Source organism: Metopolophium dirhodum, chromosome 5 (genome assembly GCF_019925205.1).
Source record: "Metopolophium dirhodum isolate CAU chromosome 5, ASM1992520v1, whole genome shotgun sequence".
In the NCBI taxonomy this organism is placed as follows: domain Eukaryota; kingdom Metazoa; phylum Arthropoda; class Insecta; order Hemiptera; family Aphididae; genus Metopolophium; species Metopolophium dirhodum.
This window is the reverse complement of record NC_083564.1, coordinates 14,256,461-14,278,550: the sequence shown is the minus strand read 5'-3', so window position 1 is coordinate 14,278,550 and position 22,090 is coordinate 14,256,461. Positions and strand designations below refer to the sequence as shown.

At 35.4% G+C, this 22,090-nt stretch overlaps 1 protein-coding gene across 2 annotated transcripts in view; it reads left to right on the top strand.

Moving 5' to 3' along the window:
- The window catches only part of LOC132944212 (DE-cadherin), a 91,607-nt gene that overhangs the window by 67,669 nt on the left and 1,848 nt on the right, over positions 1–22,090 (top strand). Inside the window, exons 2-22 of one of the 2 annotated variants that reach the window (XM_061013444.1) lie at positions 2,869–2,981; positions 9,124–9,252; positions 12,470–12,595; positions 13,200–13,349; positions 13,656–13,679; positions 14,079–14,267; positions 14,368–14,573; positions 14,707–14,881; positions 15,983–16,331; positions 17,226–17,488; positions 17,593–17,751; positions 17,831–18,109; positions 18,474–18,627; positions 18,693–19,213; positions 19,292–19,495; positions 19,561–19,802; positions 19,874–20,082; positions 20,146–20,285; positions 20,356–20,707; positions 20,770–20,982; positions 21,912–22,064. In XM_061013444.1, coding sequence (XP_060869427.1) covers positions 2,869–2,981; positions 9,124–9,252; positions 12,470–12,595; positions 13,200–13,349; positions 13,656–13,679; positions 14,079–14,267; positions 14,368–14,573; positions 14,707–14,881; positions 15,983–16,331; positions 17,226–17,488; positions 17,593–17,751; positions 17,831–18,109; positions 18,474–18,627; positions 18,693–19,213; positions 19,292–19,495; positions 19,561–19,802; positions 19,874–20,082; positions 20,146–20,285; positions 20,356–20,707; positions 20,770–20,982; positions 21,912–22,064 — 4,350 coding nt within the window. The remainder of the gene's footprint in view (positions 1–2,868; positions 2,982–9,123; positions 9,253–12,469; positions 12,596–13,199; positions 13,350–13,655; positions 13,680–14,078; positions 14,268–14,367; positions 14,574–14,706; positions 14,882–15,982; positions 16,332–17,225; positions 17,489–17,592; positions 17,752–17,830; positions 18,110–18,473; positions 18,628–18,692; positions 19,214–19,291; positions 19,496–19,560; positions 19,803–19,873; positions 20,083–20,145; positions 20,286–20,355; positions 20,708–20,769; positions 20,983–21,911; positions 22,065–22,090) is intronic. The other variant, XM_061013445.1, reaches the window with a different exon arrangement.

Genomic DNA, 22,090 nt, shown 5'->3' with positions numbered 1-22,090 from the left:
AGGGATATTTTTTTAATTATTTCGTTTTCGACCCACCTCTGCGATACCAGTGAGTGTTTGCAGTGTAATAAACACAGGGTAATAATGTCCATAACCATCCGTAAACATTTTTTTTTTTAAATCCGATTTTTAGGCAAACCCATTTACCCTGCAATAAATAAATGGACCTATGTTCAATTTTTAATTTCGAAAAATAAAAAGTGGAAAAAAGTTATTTTCCGGGACAAACGTTGCGAGATACACACCCATACAAGTATGTAGCAGTCGTGAGTTCAAACAATCTATTTTTATTGTATTGTGCTCTATAATATCGCGTATTTGCAGTGTCACGACGAGACTTGAAACGAACTGACTTGTAATACGTGGATTTCGACCCTTTCTTTCAGGTTCAAGCAAGGACCCTTTATATATTATATTTTGTTCAAAGTAATTTCGACTCGACTGTTTGAATACAAATTGAACCGCTATAATACGAGGAATACCAAGATATTATAAGTGTAGCTAGGTTAGGTATAACGATTCTTTAAAATGTTTAAGTACCAACGGATAATGTAACATTATAATGACTACTGTTTAGTATTTAATTTATTTTAATTGAATTGAGCAATGTCTATGTCCGATTTTCAATATCAAAACGAGAACAGTTACGGGTCAGGTGCAGCGTGCAGTAACTGCCAGGCCTGAATAGTAATTTATATATAATATTATTGTACACGTATATAGTTATTAGATCAGAATAGTTAAAGTTTGTGACGGGAAATACAATATAACAATATGAATAAATCTGAAACACTGCATGCATGTGACCCCAAGACATAGCAGAGGAAAGCATAGCTTGGATGCACGATGATAATAATAATTATTAATATTATTATTAATTGCACGCAAATACGTATTTTGTTTTGACGTTTGAGTTATTTGAGATACTTAAAGCTCAGCTGTAATGTCGGAAGACTTAGGTTGCGACGGCCAGTTTTCGATTTCACTAGAGGTACTCGCGACCGCCTGTCCGAAATCGGATTCAGCTGCATAAAACTTTGTTTCAGGCGACAATATTCCGCGCTACTATAGGAAGGGTGAATCTTCCGTTGTTTTTTTGTATATCTAGGGCGTGACGTTTATTTTCTATGACCGTTCAGAGTGACATTTACTGCAAACGGCTGCAGCCTTTGTAAACGATATAATACGCGCGTTTGAACCGTCCGATATAAAGAGGATGTCGTACCCGCATGTGTCGTATCCGCCTTACTACGGTATAGTTTACGCTCGACCCAGCAGGGGACTCACTCATAACTTAACATAGTACTGTAGTAGCATATAAGTAAGAATTAAATTTTAAAACGCTAACAACTTTTAAATTAGAAAAAAAGCCTATCTATATTTACCTATAATAACTTATTGAAAACGGATTATTCTGGAAGTAAAATTATTCGGAACTAGGTATATTATGTTTTAATGACTTTTTTTACTGTTATATATACCTTATGTATATAAATAGTGAACTGTGAATCGTATTATATTAGAATGTATCACTATCAAACCGGATACAGGTTACGTGGAAATTAAATACGAGAACGCGGTTCCAACTCAACACGTGGCACGATAACGTTTGTCTCCCCCAAATCGAGTCCTCATCAAGTTGCAATCTAGAAAATAAACCCAATGGCATTGTCTTTCTTATCTGTCTTCTGCGCATCAAGAATCAAGAGACATAGGAAGTATTATGAGACCAAAAAATATGGTACAAATATATTGGCGCAAAATGAACCCCTTATTAACATATATATATATATACCAGATACTATCTAGTAGCTACCTGTAATACAGACTATAATATTAAGATGCAATTTCGTTTTGATTTCGAAGAATATATTATGTCGGCAGACGTTCCTACGACCATCTGTCCCGCTAAAAAATTGATATATTTGAGTTAACAGTGCACGACAACAGTTGTATAATATTATAATATTACGCAGTAAAACGATACGAAGATACGCATTTTGGTGGAGACCATATCGTTTGATGGCGAATGTTCGAATTTTTATGTATGCGATCGGCGGACGGGACGTGGACGATCGCATACGCAGTGTCCGTCCGTTTTCTGCCGTCCGTATAATTTCGTTTAATTCAACGTATTATAATATTGTAAGCTTATACATCAAGCCCGGAGGTCTCTCCGGGTTTAATACTCGGAAAAGGGACACAACATGACCCGTGGACACTATTTATACATACATGCTTATATATATATGTATATAATATCTAACTGGAATTGTATGTAATATCCTATAACGGCGTTATACGAGAGTTTAGTGGCGAAAACGTACTTTTGTACCCACGATTAATCATCTATACGCATTACGCCTGCATACGCTGCAATGTGCGTGTTACGCGTACATAATCATAACAATAATATTATCATATCACGGTGATTATTGATTATAATAATATGTAATATGTATATAGTAATTAAATCGGTAAAAATGATTTTTTATATGCGTGCAGACTCGTAGCCTACGTATGGAGGTGTGTATATGAGGTGATGTTCCTCTACACCATAGTAAATATGTAACAGTATTACGGCCTCGGGATTTCCATGCTTTTTATTTATTTTTCATGTCTTCCGCGTTAACTCCCCTACGCTCCCGTTACAATAATATATTTTATAATACCGTCATCGGTGTATAAATGTGTGTTGCACTGTCGTATGATATATTACAACTAATATGTCTCACTCGTATAATATAAGATCTGTGTTTCGCTCGTGAAACCTACGTCAGTTGAATTATTATCATTGTGTGTAGGTGCCCACTTACATGTTATATATTATTATACTCATGTGCATTTCGATTTTGTTTTTGTCTACAGGTATTGTTTCGACCAATAACTTGTGGAGCGCAAGACTGAGACACCAAAGACATCTGTTGGACAAGACACCGATCGCAGAACCGTACATATCCAATGAATACACCTCGAATCCGGTGAGTGTGCGAATCTATTACGTTCATTTTCATCACAAAATCAAATTAATATAATATAAAGTGATAGAAACAAGCTCCGAGTGGCTTATATACCGCGGAATGGGGCGAGAATAAGTTCTGGGAAAAGTTATACTTATAATACCCGTGACATACAGAAACTCAAAACCTCGTAGTTTTCTTCTATGACAGCTATATGTATTAATATAATTGTACAATTTCGCAAAATGACGTATATAATATAGTATTTTAATCATAAATTTACATTTCTATTCATTCGCCCGAAACTGCTATTAAATATAATATACATTTACACATCGCGTTATTTGGTTTATTGCATCAATTGTTGATTGATTTCGGGCACTTGATAAAATTCTCAGTGGATTAGTATATGTTACCATCATTACATAATCGTGTATGTTTTGGGCTCGTTCCAAGTATTTAAACGTTATCATTTTCAACAATAAAAAAGGGATGAAATATGACACTGATTTTTATTCGATGCTAACAACAATAGAGGCTTATTTTCATTGATATAGTAATTGTGCTGCGTTCAAATGAAACTTGTTTAAGACTTGGCACCGCATGGTCGTATATAATACATACAATATAAAACCGTATCGAATGTTTGTTTCCGTCTTCAAAAACCCCACAACCCCATATTATCTTATTCAAAAAATTAACAAAGCATAATAATATTTTTGTTTTTCATGTATTTGGATTATTGCCAAGCTGACAGTGTTATAACACTCGATATATCGATGAGAAAAAAAATTAACGTTTCTATTCGACAAATTCGGACTTGGTACACAATATAAAACTATTTAAATTTCTAAATGATTATTTAACATTATTACAATGTTTTATTATTTCCGTTCAAATAAATTCACATCGTTTGGAAAATCGGTTAATTAAATTCTCAGAAGTCAGTAAGTGCCTACTACCTTTATAAATTATACAAGTAATCAAACTAACTAGTAATCTTAAACTATATCGCCCTAAACATTTGTGTTCACCTTTATACACCTTTGAAATAATTCTACTGCCCCACCCAAATTATATTATTATTATGCCCATGTAAAATGCTACGTAACAATTAACTTGACGTTATGACTTCCTCCCTCGCAATGATGCTATTATGTTTTGAATAGTGTTTAATTCCGTTCAAATACAAAAGACGGATTTTGATTCCTTTCCGAAACAACAGACCTTGTTGAGTTTTATTTATATAAAACGTGTTATGCATACACATTTCTATTGTAACCCAAGAATGTATACTATTCCCCAAGTCCCGCTCGAAACGATAATAATACAAATAATACTTAAAAACCATATCGTACGAGGAAATATTAAAATTCACTTCTAAAAATCGGTACACGATACTCAACTACACATATTGTTGTTGTCGGTGGTTTGCTATGTCTAAATAATAATTTCCTATACTGCAGCAGTTATATAAGTGTAGGGTGTCGTAGTAAATTAGTCGTTCGATAATTACCGATTTGCAAATTTATCAACGATTGCGTAGTAGGTACATCTGGATTTTTTTAATAGATGTATATCTAGTATAATTCGTGATCACTTTAATGCCTATATGCGCGTTGGTCACCGATAAATATTATGGAAAGTCTGATAGTGCAGGAGTTATGATAAAATCGAATAACAATAAGAACGGAACTGTACCAGATATTTGGTTGTGCGTTTGAAAAAAATCGAACGAATTCGTTTCGATTTCAACGATATTATCTCTGCGTGTATAACGATCTGCTGCAGTATATTATGTGTATTATTATTGCTTTTGTGTATTATAATAAAACTATGTGTACCGTGGCTTTCTTAAATTGAAAAACATTGCCAAGGCGGCGCAGCCTCCTCGTCCGTCATCGATTCAACACATATCCATTGGTAAAAATGTATATTTTTATTATTATTATTATTATGTGAGAATGCATTTCGAGTAGTGTAATACAGTGGCGCATATATACACATATAGGACGCGAGTACCCGTGTGAGCATATTTCATTTTTTTATTTTATTTTTTGCTCGACAGACGCGCGTATATTATATATATTTATTATACGAGCGTGCGTGTGTATTTTCTGTTTGGGGTTTGTTTTGTATATAATGTGATACAACGACGAAGATAGTACCTATAATATTGTATACACGTATATAATACTGTGTATGGACGGCGGCTGCGTGCCCGTGCGAGTTGAACAGAAGTTTTTTTCCCCTTATTCGATTTACTGCAACGCGCGTATGCTGCACACCAGTACCGCCGTGGTACGCTTTACGGATATCGTTTTACGTTCATAATAGGATTTGCGGAGGACGCATAGATATAGTCGGATATATATATAGAGATGACGATGCAGAGAGATAGTAAAAGAGACAGAGAGAGAAAGGCGAAACTTTTCACGCGTATATACCGTCTGCTGCAGTGGCGCGTTTGCAGAATTAGAATTAAAAAAAAAATAATATATAAATAAATAGAAGTTGATAACCGTGTTCTGCAAATGATGGGAGAAGTGCTCATCTACCGCATGCATTGCGAGCCGCGTATATACGTATTTTCTTTTTTCGCGTGACCGACCGAACCGTATTCCCCCTGTGCAATATAATAATACATAGGTAGGTAGGTATGTGTTTAATATATAATAATACACAATATGATGCGGTGTGTTTATTTTATAATTTTTTTTTTTTTGCCCCAAAGTACATTCTGTTGGCGCAAAATGACGGTATTAATTACGAAAATTACCCAGAGGATTGCGTGTCACTTTTGGTATTGTATGTATGCCGTCGTGGTTGTACGTTGTACACACCATTTATGTATGTGCGCGCCAAATCAAAATAATAACACGTAACAATCTCTTCTCCACCACACATATATGCATACCTTCGTGTGCGTCTGTTTGGTGACGGATTTAATATAATGATAATAACAACAACAACAAGCGTGTAATAATATTGTGCGCACGCGCTCACGAGAAACTCGGCTGAAATAATATTACAATATAATGGTCTTGTATTATAGATTTATAACAATATTTTTGTACGCCTGTGTATTTTTTCCTCACAATTGTTGTTTTAATGTACTGTTAATGTTGTTTTTGTGTCGTCTGGCACCCGATCGAATCGCGCACAGCGGTTGACGATAATGTTACGTCTGTCGGTAAGAAAGAATCTGGACTATAAAAGTATCGTTAGTGGTCGTATGACTCACTCCATCGGCATACCTTGCAATGTACCTTGCATCATGATTCATGACTTTCAGAAAACGCCTGAACTACGGTCGTCACTTGGTCTTATAGAATTTAGTTTGTTGGGGATGTTTACGATTTTTGAGCTTTTATTTTTTCTGTGTGTCTACGGTTAGCAGCACACATTCACTCGGTTCAACAGTTAAAATGCAAAACTTAAACTTTTATGAATTCTTTATTTACTATGAAGCACATATTGATTAAAGAAATTTATAGTGAACGTTATAGTGCCAAGGTCGTAACTCGTAGAGCATATTTTGTAATCTAGGATTAAACCATTTTTCGTGATGTTGATAAGACCACAGCTATACGGTTTACAAATAGCTTATCTCGATCTCCTGAAAAATGTCACACCCGAGCAACCTGATGCCACCTCATTTTGAAGTATATAATATCATCTATTTATACTTTCTGTCTGATACCGGTGTTGAATTTCTGTTCTTATTTCTTATTTTTATTCTTAACCGGATATGTGGATTGTAATGTAACGATTGTAGGTAAGTCCAGAAAATTGCGTATCATAAAACGAATAATTTTACACCAGTATGCATACGATTCGCTGAGACACGGCTGTGTATAATCGCTCTCGAGACGCCTCTTCTCGCAAATAACAGCGTGGTGATTATTAACAATCAACTGAAAAATATAAATAGGTACATTCAATGGATGAACGGAATATACCTAGGTACCAATAATAACGAGATGCAGGTGGATCAGAATATTGCCCTTGGCATAGAAAGCCTCTATATAATATTTAATTCGACTCGCGTATCTAATATATAGGAGGATTTACAACGATAATATATGTGCGGTGCCATCGAAGGACGTTCATCTCTTTGACTTTTTAGCTATTAGGTATATATTTTAGGGCACGCGTTGAAGACGTCAAAACAATAATATATAATGTATTGATAAAGACTCGTTTTCTTATAAGCAGTGCACTCGTTATTTTATGTGTTATTGTTTATGATGTATTGTCTGCTGTATAACATTCAACGAAAAAGATTCGGAATCGATCGGATGCTGAGCAGCTCGCCCGCCGTTTCGGCGTGTCTATACAATATATATAATATATATATATATATGTATACGAGCGGGCAGAGGTTCGTTCCAGTTCGTTACGTTCTTTTCCGGCGTGTACGTTCGACTCATGGGTTCAAGGATTACTCGTTTAATCAGCTGCTTTATAGTCTGTCAAAATGTCTATCTCCGCTTCAGTCGGGTTGTTACTATATACACAATTCGTCGTAGTATACCCGTCGCGTAAACATTGTTGATGGAATTTTTTTTTATTATTATTTATTGCGCAACGTATGTGTGGAAGGATACGATATTCGTTGTTCACAATCGATATACCGAGAAAATAAAACTATTATATTATATATATATACACATCTGATAACGGTCGCGAAACAAAATTTCAACAAAATATGCTGTACAATTTTCCGGCGATGCTATCTGGCATAACGTGTTTAACCATAACATCGATCGTGAACTTAAATGGGTGATTTTTTTTAGCCATTGACAGTTGGGCAAGGTTGACAATTTCAATAGGTAGTCTTATATAATATAATATCGTAAGAAACGCAATATTAATTGTTTCTGTACAAGTGTGTAAGTACGATTCATCAAATTTTAGGTAACAACTCAAATCCAGGGTATTAAATAAACATTGAAAACATGTATTGAATATATTATTAATTATTATAATTATTTACCTACCACGGGTGTAATTAAATACATAGTTACACATTATAATAGCGGTTTAAAATTTTAATTGAAAGCGGTTATTGTCTGTATAATTTTTCGTCTATTGTATTAATTCTTAGAGACCGGTCAACCATTAAAATTCCATTTAGGACTTAAAATCCCTTTTAAGCCCAAGTCGTACATTTAAAATGCACTTGGTATATAATATAATAGTATATTAAAAAAAAAAAAAAAAAAACACTCATTAAAAATCGTTTAAAATCAGTAGACAGTCGGTCGCTTTAATATTCTTTCCGCCGACTTTCCCGACAGATGACTAATTGCTTTAGAAGACTTTTTTCACTTCTTATTCACACCTCGGGACACTGCTATTATTTATTCGTTATTATTACTTTTAATCTCGCTGTGCGCCGTGACTCTTGCAGTGGTATTAGTGAATATTTAATTACAATTCGGCGAAAATCTCTGCGTTCGAAGACTTTTCGTCGATTTATCCGCATCCGTCACAAAACGATATAATATGTATATCATGTAATTTCCGTCCTTACAGAGTTTGATGGTCCACTAACCTAACCGCAGCAGACGTTCATTTTTAATATAAACGCGCTCGTTGACAACACACTCCTGCGTGTACATCCTATCCGCTCAACTCGCCTCGCTCTTCTGTTCCGAACACCTCCGTCCGCGTTCCATTAATCCTTCGCCCACCCGACCTTCTCTGCCATAATCATCATGCACTGTTGCTTATATGATATAGAAATAGGAATTATACGATTGACCCTGCAGGGTCATTTTTATAAACCTACATTGATCGAGCTGAGTATCTTCTGTACCTGCGTGTATAGGTACCGCATAGGGGCGTCTGTCTAGGTCGCCCTACACGCAATGCATACGTCATATAATATTCAAAAGCTCGTCCGCGTAATTGATATCGGCAAATGTTCGATAATAGCACGTGCCGATGCAACCACGTCGGTGTGTGCAAACATATAATTACGTGTTTAAATGCGTATCTATGTATTGTGGTGTAGCGGTTTAATCTGTTGCAGCAGTGCGCAGGAAATCGTAGCGTATATATTATAATAACGCATGAAGCAGTTCTCCTCCCTATCCGTGATTTTCCGCAACATGAATACAAAACAATGTAATTATTTTTCGTGTTCAATTTCCAGGACAACCGAGGATATGGCCCTAAACTTGGATTGACGGTACAGGACAACCACAAGCCGGTGTTCACGAGCTGTTTGAATTACCAGCCCAGCGTCAAGGAAGAACAACCGACCAACACTTATGTGTTCACCGTGAGTATAATATTATAATACTTTTTATTTTCGTTTATTTATTTGTCGACAAAATTACAAAGAAATTGAACAGAGTTGTACCTTATACATAAAACAGTCTATATTCGAAATTTCGTCTGATTTAATCATGTGTCACTGATGGGTAGCCTTCGCTAGATGCCTTAGATGGGTAGTCTCGATTTTATATAATTATCGTCGTGACAATAGTATGGTATTACTATATTATATTCATAGACTCGACTAGAGCGCCTATAACTATACATAACCTATGTACCTACAGATTATTAATGCCGTCGGATCCGCTCGACTAACCTATACATTATTATAATAATATTAAATCCGACTTCTACGTGCTACTTCTATGCTTTCGGAAACTACACGCTAAGTACAAAACCGTACTGAATAAAATATTTACTCGAGCGATTTGTGAACGTATATAATACGACCGTGTGTCGTGTGTAGCCCGGCATCGACGCCACGGTTACATAATAAATAGGCAGGTATGCCATATTATTTGGCGTGTAAATTATTACGTAACTCTACTCAAAATATAACAATTAAACCTTTGGAAAGCAACTCTATTGTTATAGACTTTAAAGTCTATTATATTGCAATTAATTAACAATTAATTTTCTGAGTTATTTTCGTGACGTATTTACGTAGATATATAGGTACATTCGTCATAAAAATAAACATCGAATTCGCATCATGGTACTGCATGATGATAATATACATAATAATGATAATATATTTGATCGTTTCGTCCAATATATGATTAATTAATTGTTATAAATTATAATTGTATATTATAATGCAGCTATCGCCCTCATTGAATGATAATCATTCAACTATATATATATTATGATAATAATATTAATAACAATTGCAGTGATATAGTACAAAACTCTTCGAAACGAATTTCGTTGTTATATTGCATTTCACTATATCTACGCACTGACGTGATCTGCACTGACTCCTCTGGTGTGTGCACGTCTGTCTTCGGGTGTTCAGTATTTTTTTTTTGTATATAAATTATAGACTTCAAATATACTCACAAAAATTAACCCACCATACATTGGTAGAGTAACTAAATTGCCTAACTAAGGCGCCGAGCCGTCATAATATTGTATTGTTGAATGAAAAAATACATAAGAACATGCAGATTACGAGATCTAGTAAATAAATTATCTACGTTCTACTACATTGGTGTACCTAAATTTATAATACCGTGTAATTATTATATTAAAATACTCAATTAATTTTTTATCGCCTACCCGTTAGTCTGGAGTTTTAAAATTCTGATAACCATTAACCACCTACCTACCTAACCAATGTTTAGTTTCAACAATAATACATTGTTCTTTAAATTAGGTATTTAAGTTGTTATAATATTTTTTTGGAACCGACTAGGCGATATGATTATATTAATAATAACAAAATCCGTTTACAGTTTCTTTGTACATTTAAAATTACTGTTATCACCCTCACTGAACTACATTATATATGTACGCTTTAAAATAATAATCAACACTTTTGAGATTTCGATTAATTTTATATCCGCCAGGCGTAGTCCTTTTACACCGAATGAAAATTTGAAAAGATCACTAAATTGACGACAAAACAATCTAAATTAATTTATAAATCACCGGCGGGTAAATAATTGAACTACTGCTGTAGCCTTGAAATATAACAATAATACACCCGTGAAAAAGAAATTCGTCGATCGATATTGTTACTACTACTAACAAGCCACCTATTGTAACTATAATACTATATATTAATATTATATTATACAAAACAGAAACTTATTCTAAAAATGTACACCGTTTCATATTTTCGTCTATCAATGTATAATTAAAACGTTATTCGGACCATATACATTTATACATGTATGTACATTTATCGGTACGCACGAGAATATTAAATAATCAGATTAAAAATTGACTAGCGATGTCAATAATAGAGAACAATCCGACGTTAATAATTAAATAGACACGCTGTGCGTCTACCATTTATACATTAAACAAACTGTTATAAAATATTTCACAGCGTAGGTTGTGGTTTATATAGGTACCTACTACACACAACCGCCACTCCAACCTATACCTCTGCTATAATATATTATCACTACTACAACGGCAACTGTATTTAAAAGGTTCAAAACTGCACGTGGGTCGACATCGTGGGTAAACATATTATAATAATTGTTGTTAAATTGAATTATACATATTATACCGTAGGTACCTCGATTGTTGTGCGTTTGCGTCAAGTCAGGCTCTATACGGTGAAAACCCGGTGACCGTCGATATTCGATCGATAAAATATATGTAGATGCCTACTACCTTTGTGTACAAAAAAAAAATGACAATATTTTAAAAGGCGTGAAATTAAAAATAAATGTATATATATACATATATGTACTACAGTACACATACTACACTTAAGTATAGACCCCGTCGGACGGCATAATTGCTGGAACGTAAGTACACGGTGCACCTAAAAAAAAATTAATCAAATTAAAAAAAATACTGCCACTAGTAATTAGTATAATTACAGTTGTGATGATGATATTATATATGCTCATACTGCAGGTCACTACTACTACAGGTATCGCACTGAGAATATTCTCAATTCGATTTATTTGGTTAGGTAGGTTAGGTTAGGGATAAGAGATCAATACATTTTTCAGTGTATAATATTCCGACATTAACAAATGTTTGTTTCTTCTATCACAGATTTGTGTACACAAAATTCAAACCGTATTTTATATTATATTATTGTAGTATAGGATACGAGCAGCGTATAGTCTATATATAACTATAGTTTGAAAATATATTCTTTGCTAATATCCCAATATCAATTTTGACTATTTGAACTAAATATCCATGTACCACGTGCATAATAAACATTGTACCTACTATAATATGCTTATATATTATATACCTATATAGTTTTACCCTCTCGAATGCATATAATAATAACAATATAATATATCCAAATCGATTTCGATTAGGCAACCCTATTGTTTGGCGTGCCAATTCGTTTTGCTCATACGATGATTATTCGTGCGAATTATAATGATAATGATCTTCAAAAATCGGTGTCCATAAAAACAGTTCACTATATAATAATGATGATTATGTCGACGATAATAACAATAATAATGTGAGTTTCACGCTCCGATAAATCTCACACGTGTCCGTTTTCTCGTTGTCAGGTCAAAGCGTTCGACAAGGACCCACCGGACAATGGAGGTACAATCACGTACACATTTGTCAGCGCGCCCGGCGAACGTCCAAAGTTCTCCATCGACGCGCAGACCGGAGAGATCACCACCCGACACGTAAGTACAACATTTATATTATGCGCTTATATATATATAGACACGATCAGTGGCGTATTTGTCGATGTTTGGTTTGGAAGGGGTGATAAAGGGAAACGGTTTTTCTTTAATTTTTAGAATTCCGTCCTCGTTGCCGCCAAACTATATATAGGTCACTGCATACGCATTAATCTGTGGTTTATACGCCCCTTCTGGAGACCAGCGCTATAAGAGGAGTAGGAAGGTATGGGAAGACTTGGGACAGTCAATTATTGATACTATACATCGATTAAACTAATTTGTAAAGGGTTGTTTGAATATTATATAAAACAACAATAAATCGATTTTAAATTTGATGTGGAATACATATTATGTTTTTTTTTCTTTAAACCATAATGATATTAATCATGATAATATATTTACAGTTAATTTTGTATGACGTATAACATAGGTATATTTAATATTTATTAAAAATGTTTTTGTTTGTCCTATATAAAAAATAAATAAACTTTCGTGCTGAAAACGTAGAAAATCACCGCGATTGTGTCTGTATACTGTGATAGCAATTAAGTTATCACCGATCAGGCCCCGGGTCTTACCACTTAGTGCTGTTTGTTATTCGCAGATGTTCGACCGGGACGAACCGACGCGTGAAAAAGAAGTGTACCTGTCCGTGAGAGCCACGGACAACGGAAAACCGCATCTGGACGACGTGTGCACCATCAAAGTGACCATTCAAGACGAGAACGACAACTCACCGGTATTCGACAAAGTGGTGAGTACATTATTCGTATAAAATGATATGATATCGTGCGGCCGGATACATTCGCGTGATAGTGCAGTTGGTGGTGTAGTAATCGGTACGATACAACACAACCGCCCTCCGTCCGTCCACTCTCCCCTCACAGCAACCGCAAAACCGTATGCGCGTCTGTATTAATACCGTCCGGATGCAGTTCACCAACTGCAACCTATAATTATTGCATACAAACGAATCATCAACACGATATGATAACATTATTACAACTACTATTATTACTGTCATTATACATTACTTGTATTGTACATACATCGAATCCAGGTCTATCGAGGATTCAACTACAAGGTACGAGGTGTTCTTGCATGCCCCCCGCCGAGTATAATACACATTATATCTTATGATATTATATTAATTATTATGAATTCGTCGTGTTTCGTTTATTTGTTATTTTATTTTTCTCTGCATGGATTTCGTTCCGACGGACTTATTTTTATCGTGTTTTTTTTTATCAACACACTTGTGATCGACGACTCCGTCGTTCAAAATCAATTTTTTTTTTAACTATGCTTGGCGTTTTTTTACACGAAAACGTGCAAAAAGCGTTTGGAATGCATGTCGCATGTTATTTTGTTTTTATAATATTTTTTTTTTATTATCTATTAATTTGTTGCTTTTAAACGGCTGTGACAGTCATACTATAATGTATGTGCAGAAATGTATTTATTGTTTTTAATTTTTTTTAAGAACTATGTTGAATCCGTACCCCAAGACTTGCTATCCAAAAGTGAAGTGATGAGAATATCGGCCACGGATATCGACGACGGTATAAACAGTGCCATACAATACGATTTGTCACCCAGAATGCCGCAGGACTCGAATTATTTCCGCATCGATCAAAACACAGGCGTCATCTACTTGGATCGCGCAATCGACGTACGTATTATAATATCGCAATCGAATCGATTTTATTTTATATAATACTTTTTCTCGTTAAACCTGATATACAATTTAAAATATATTATTGTTATTTTAGCGAGATCCCGGCTACAAGTTCAAGATGCGGGCCACTGCCACAGATCAAGGCTTGGTTCCCAAGTCGGCCACGATGGATCTAGAGATCTTGGTGGTCGAATCTCACAAAAAAGCACCAACGTTCATATCCGTCCAGCCCGACAGAATCATCAGTCTGCCGGAGAACCTGACTAATTTCAGTTTCGACATTGCCACCATCATCGCAGCGTAAGTTGTGTCTCATCACTCCCTGTAATAATTTATAAGCCAATTCCAAAAGAAATAAAAAAAAACAATCCCCGCGCCTGCGAAACGTTGTTATAATTTATCGTCGGGTTTGGCCTGGCCTCTTTATACGTAGATCGAACACCGATGAAAGAGCGCCGGTTTTCGAATTGGTGCCTGGCCGGACGGAACAATCAAACAAATTGAACACTTTCCGATTGGAATCCGAAGGTAACACCGCTCATATCAGATTGTCGAGGCACATGGACTACGAATCGATATCCGAGTACATTCTTAACATTCGAATACAGGTAAAACGTTTGTGTTGTTTACATATTATTATATTCCAGCGGCGCATTATAGTCTACGTTAATGTTATATACATACGTCGACCGACAACCCGGGAGTGTATACTGTGGTAATAATAACATGCAACAAAAGATTTGTATGTATATGTGTGTATTTATACCACAGCCCCCGCTGTCTGCCGTCTACAGAATATTTTAAGAGGACGTTCCACTCGCATATGTGTTGTCTGTCTCTGCCCTACAAAACGTAAAACATAGCAAAATATTATGTGTTCAGCAGAATCCATTATTATGTGTCGTTAATTTTAATTTAAGGGTAATTTATTGACCTACTATATGATTTAAAGGTAAATATACTATTATCTGGGTTTAGCTGCAGTTATAAAGCGAGTGAGACATTTTGACATAATTATAACTTATACCTATCTCTCTTTAAGATAAAAAAAAAAAAATTAACAAAAGCTCGTAGAGATGCTCAAGATAATATAAATTATGTTTACCTTCAAGTTTCATAATTATAGGTAAATCCACTATAATATTGAAGTTAACAACACAAAATGGATTCTTATGAACGTAAATTTGATGAGTTGTACGTTGGTATGAGATGGAGACAATACATAATGCGGCGGGAATACAGATTGCAGTTTCATCGTGTTTGTCCTTGTGCTGAAACTCAAAAATTTTAATTACTATTTGAATCTACTGTTAATTAAAATTAATGATTCTACTTTTAAAATATTATTGACTCTGATTAAATTGTCTCCGTAAACTGGCTATCTCAGATTAAAAAGTAACCCGATAACCCAAATTATTTTTCATCGTTTCGTTAGAAAAAAATAGATATATAAATAACTACCTATATACAATTGGATTTTGTGCATAATCATAATTATAATATAAGAAACGATTGAACTGAGTTTTATTGAAAAAATACAATTTCTTCGATCCGTGGAAGAAGATTACTTTGTACTTTTACCGCCTCTAATGTGTTTTTCGTATAACTATACGTACCCCGGCGCAGAGCCAATAATACACCGCGATAAACGCGATAATTGTGTATTGTATACATATATTTTAATGCTTGTGACGGTTTTATTTCATCAGAACAAGCACAACCTGGCGGCGGAACACCAGTTGAACATCCAAGTGGAAGACGTGAACGACAACATACCGGTGTTCACCGAGGTCGTGTCAGGTTCCGTTCTGGAGAACGAACCGGCAGGCACAGCCGTGATGCAGGTCCGAGCGATCGACGCCGACTCGAGCATGGCCAACAACCGCGTAACGTATGAGTTGGCCGACAACCGCGATTATTTCGCCATCGACCCGTACACCGGTAACATTACCACGGTTGTGATGTTCGACCGCGAGAAACAAGACGTGTACAACGTCAAGGTGATCGCCACGGACAACGCGCCGTCGGCGCTGTACTCGACCGGTGAACACAACAAGGGTGAGTACAAGGGCGCAGTGGATGTCGTCTCTCTTTCGGTAGAATGCTAATGATTATTATTGTGATAAACTGCGGGCGCGACGGGGTTGGTGGCCGAGGAACACCCTCCGAGATCCGTCTTAAGACCTCGATTTTGGTATAACGACAATATTTATAGATGGGTATACCCATAACCTTATTATATATTACGAACGGTGCAGAGTTTTCTGCGGCCTCCACGAGAGTTATATTCTTCTCAATAATGAATACAAATTATTATGGCAAATCAATTGGTCAAAAAATAAACTGTTCACCCAATATCGTATCATACTATATTATATTATATTATTACAATATTTTAATCGTTAAAAGAAACGTAGAAATTAACGCGTTCGTTGTATGACATTTATCGGGAAAAAAATATCGAGAATATTGTATTTAAATTTAAATTGCGTGACAATGAAAATACAGAAAATATAAATAAAAGGTTTTTGAAGCGTCTTCTTTTTTTCAAAAAAAGATTATAAACTTATATCGAAACCTACTTAAATACCATACGCTAGTTTTGCTCACAGAATATCGTGTTTGAAATTATTTGGACACCGACCCGAATAGTGGGAGGGGTTGGTGACATAGGATCTGGGCCGCGAATGCGTGATAATAATATGTTCGTAGAAAAACGATGAAGTTACAAACCCTCCTCTGAACAAATTTATAATTACGGCCACTGGCTTGATTTAACTGTTATACACTCGTATTATTAGAACGATAATTAGTAACCCTCTGTGCTGACGTTCGACCAAATAAACAACTCTTTTCGTCACGCCCACGCCGTTACACTAAAGCGCTATAACTATATTCACTGTGGTGGTGTTGTATATTTATTTACTTATATATATAAATGTTGTTTAACAGGCGAACAAGTATTCCGGATCGAAATCGCTGACAAAAACGACCATCCTCCTCATTTTACCCAGTCCGTTTACGAAGCGGAAGAAATACCGGAAGACGCCAACTTGAACGCTCTGGTCACGGAAGTGAAGGCGCTGGACGACGACACTGCGTCCCCGGTCACGTACAGCATTGTGGATGGAAACATCTACAACGCGTTCCTAATCGAAAACACGACCGGAAAAATAAAAGTTAACAGTCAGCTGGACTACGAAAACATCACTAACGTAAGTACCTCCCACTTATCACGCAATCGAACCACACGCGCTTACAGCGTTTGCCGAAGTCTGTATAATAATATGTATGCACTATGTATTATGAAATCCCGCAGTATGTATTGAAAGTGAGAGCTTTTGACGGAGCTTACGAGGACTACTGCACAGTAGAGATAAAAATATCCAATGTCAACGACAACCCGCCAGTGTTCCGGCCGTACGACGGAAACATCACAATCACAGAAGAAGAACTCGTGCCAGGTTGCATTACTACAGTAAGCGTTTACAAAATGCTATTTTGTGTGCTTTAAAAAAAAAAAATTTATGACAATTGTGATGTTTATCCTCTTGTAGTTGGAAGCATACGATCCAGATATTCAGGACCGATCCATGGACCAGCGTATTGTGTACTCTGTGGTCAAAGATGACCAACGGAAGTTAATGACCATCAACAAAAACGGATGCCTGTCGCTCATAAAACCCCTTGACCGCGATCCACCAAACGGTTATGCTACGTGGCAAGTCATCATACAAGCCAGCGACGAAGGCGGTGGTCCGAAGAGCTTGCAACAAACCACAGAAGTCATCATTGCACTCAGAGACATTAACGACAATGCACCATATTTGGATATGGTAAGTTATTATTGGACAGTACTAATAACTGAACAGAGTATAAATCCTTGTTCAGCATAAATGCAGGTTAGGTTAAGTTAAGACAAATAACCGGTTTTTTTTTTATTAAGAATTCATTAAGATTGCTTCAAACTACAGTCTAATGTATTATTATTATTTTATTACATGATAATAAAATAGAATTGATTTCTGATAACCTATTAGTGCCTTAATTGAATTGCTCCTCAAAGATATTGAACTATAATTTTAAAAAATAAAAAATATATTTAATACATTTATTTATAAAAAAAAAATCTGTGAAAATTGGTTCAATCATTGAAAGTAACTGTTCTTTGTTATACATTTGTTTGTTTTATTTTTTCAGCCCCAACCAGTAGTTTGGCGTGAGAATCAACTATCTGGAACAATAACACGACTGGCGGCCAAAGATAACGATGGACCTGAAAACGGTGCACCATTTGAATTTTTCATCTCATCTGATGCCTCCTACGAAATCAAAACAAAATTTGGAATTTCCGGTTTGTTAAATTATAAATTAACCCTTTCTAAAATTTTACTAATGTGCTCTGTATATCATTTACAGGTGTTGAACTTCAGGCGTTAACCACGTTTGATCGTGAGGAGAAAAAGTTTTATAATATACCCATAACAATAACTGATAGTGGAATACCTAGTTTAACGGGGACAAGTACACTCCAAGTAGTAATAGGTGATGAGAACGACAATCCAATGAAGCCTGGTAGGAGCTCCATATTTGTTTACACATATAAAGGTGAATCTCCAGACATGGAAATTGGACGCGTGTATGTTGATGACTTGGACGACTGGGATTTGCCCGACAAAAAGTTCAAGTGGCTACATGGGCCGCATGAACGCTTTGACCTTAAATCAGAAACTGGAATGATCACTATGTTACAAAACACCAAAGAACAGACTTTTGTCTTAGAATTTGAAATCACAGAACAAGGAATGAAGATCTCCAGACATACCGTGAATTCGACAGTTATTGTCACTGTTAAGGAAATACCTGAAGAAGCTGTTGATAAGTCAGGATCAGTTAGATTGGCAGGAATTTCAGCTGAAGAATTTATTACCCCCGGTCCGGTATGTGTTATTTTATTGAAACCCTACCATTTTCTATGTAAGCGATTTATAATAACAATATTTTTTATATTAATTTAGGACAACATAAGTAAGGCAACTATTTTAAAGAAACGGTTGGCTTCAATTTTAAATGCCACTGTTGAAAATGTTGATGTATTTACTATTTTGCATTCTCCTCATAATCCCAACACTACCCAATTGGATGTACGTTTTTCTGCTCATGGTTCCCCATATTATCAACCTGAAAGGATCAATGCTGCTATTGATAAACATCAACAAGAGGTAAGTAACAAAAATGATTCAACTTAATACACAACTAATTATTGGTTTTTAAATATATTTCATAGCTTGAAAAAGAATTAGGTGTCACTTTTCTCATGGTCAATATTGATGAATGTCTTGTCGAAAAACTTTATTGTGAATCGTCCTGTACAAATTTCTTGAACAAAAGCAACGAACCAGCTGCTGTATACACAAATACCACATCATTCGTCGGGATAAGAGCTGTGATAGATCCATTTTGCCAGTGCGAACAGAGAGCAACCACTAAAATCACGTGTCATAATGGTGGTACTCCAACATCAGATGGGTAAATTATTCACATACATTTTATATTGAATCAAAATAGTTTAGTTAATGACACTGTCTTTATACTTTTAGTACTGTATGTCAGTGTCCTTCTGGTTTCGAAGGACCTCGATGTGAAATTCTCAGCATTGGTTTTTACGGTGAAGGTTATGCCTTATACCCATCCTTACAATCTTGTATGGAGTCTCACATGTCATTGGAAGTGCGCACCTCTGTTGACAACGGTCTATTATTTTACGCCGGGCCCAGCAGTGTCAAACCGTCTCCACTGTCTGTACAAGGTATTTGGAACAACTTAAATTAAACATTAAATGTCTTTTATTAAATATAATTATATTCTGCAGATTTTATGTCATTGGAGCTCAAAGATGGTTATCCTGTACTTTTGGTAGACTATGGCTCTGGAACACTCAAAATTGGACAAAAACAAATTAAAATATCTGACGGAGAACCACATCGCATCGAAATTATTTGGACCAAAACTGTACTTATAATTACACAAACATAATTATTTATGTTTTATCAATATATCCATAATTTTTAATGTGTTATAGAGCATTGAAATGAAAGTAGACAGCTGCAATCTTCCATCATGCTTAAGCCTTAGTCCTCCAATAGGACTTAACGAATATTTAAATGTCAATGGACCTTTACAACTTGGTGGATCATTCGTCGACCTTAAAGCAATAGCAGCCACACGCAATTGGACTCATAAACCTTTTAGCAATGGATTCAACGGTTGCATTCGTAATTTAACTTTCAACGGTCATCTATACAACTTGGGCGCTCCTAGTATGTCTCGAAATGTTGATTTTTCATGTACACACGGTACAGCAGTTGCTGTGTCATTTGGTATTGACGCTAGCTTCTTGATAGCCATTTTTGTGTGTCTAGCTGTCTTATTGAGTAAGTTAACCCTCAGAAATCCAAATATTCAACATTACTAAGTAAACATTGTATTTGTTTAGTATTGCTGCTAGCAGTAGTGGTGCATAGAAGAAAGTCTGATGATTTGTACAAAGACACCGATGATATTAGAGAAAACATAATCAACTATGAAGATGAAGGTGGCGGCGAAGGAGACATGACCGGTTATGACTTGAACGTTTTGCGGCTTATGTTTGATGGCTCAGAACCTAATCAAGGATTTGATGATTCTGGAAATTTGTTACAAAAACGTGGTAAGCCTTTGCAATATTTATATTTAATAGTTATGTATTGAAATTTGAAAATTGAGTGAGCAGAAATTATTGTAGTGGAACCAAATTAATAATTGTATTTTATTTTCATGTTGAATTATATTTGACTAACAGTATTTGTTAATTATGTTTCACATTTGGATAAATATATATAAAAATTAAAAACATATAATTGTAAAACTAATATATTTCCTTTCGTCAGAATTTAAATAATGTATTAAAAGTATTCCAAAATGATACATCTATCAAGCCGTGTCCAAACCTAGGATACATTGAAGAAAGGCATGTTTCTCATTTCCTGTCATAGGCGGCAACATAAATTTTTGTTGCTGTCATGGTCCGTAACACATGTCTTCAACAAATGTATCTTGGGTCTGAACGCGACTTATGTTTTACACTAAACCACTTATATATATATATATATATATTATAATAATGCATTTTATTTTTAAACTGTATACATTTTACTGTAGAAGTTTTCATTTGCATAGGCTGAAATATTTCTAAAGATATAATAATTGAAGTAGACTATTATATATTATTATTCATCGCTAGTCAATTCAATTAAGCAGTCCTCTATACTCCGTCCACTGAGAGAGCGCTACCCGGCAGCGACCAAAACTCGTTTGATCTCGTGCATTCCCACCACTAAATCTGCCCGTACGCTGGCCGCCGCAACAACTATATGGTAGAGTGGGAGAAATTTTAGGTACGAGAACGGGGAGCTTGGTCATTTGGATGCGCCAACGAGTAGCACTCTCTCGGTGGCCGGAGTATAGTTCTAGTATACTTTTTCATTTTACAATTACAAATACTAATCTCAATTATGAACTCGGTTTTTACAGTAGTTATACAGTATAATATTTTGATGTATTATAAATTATAATCATTATAATTATTTTACTTTTCAGCTCCAGACGAAGTTCCTGATATTTGTGGCTTCCTTGGTGACAAACTGAACTCAGTAGATAATGATCCAGATTTAGGTCCGTATGATGATGTCCGCAATTATATGTATGAAGGTGAAGGCAATTCAGTTGGATCACTTTCATCATTAGCTTCAGGTTAGTTTAAGTCTTTATCATTCAAC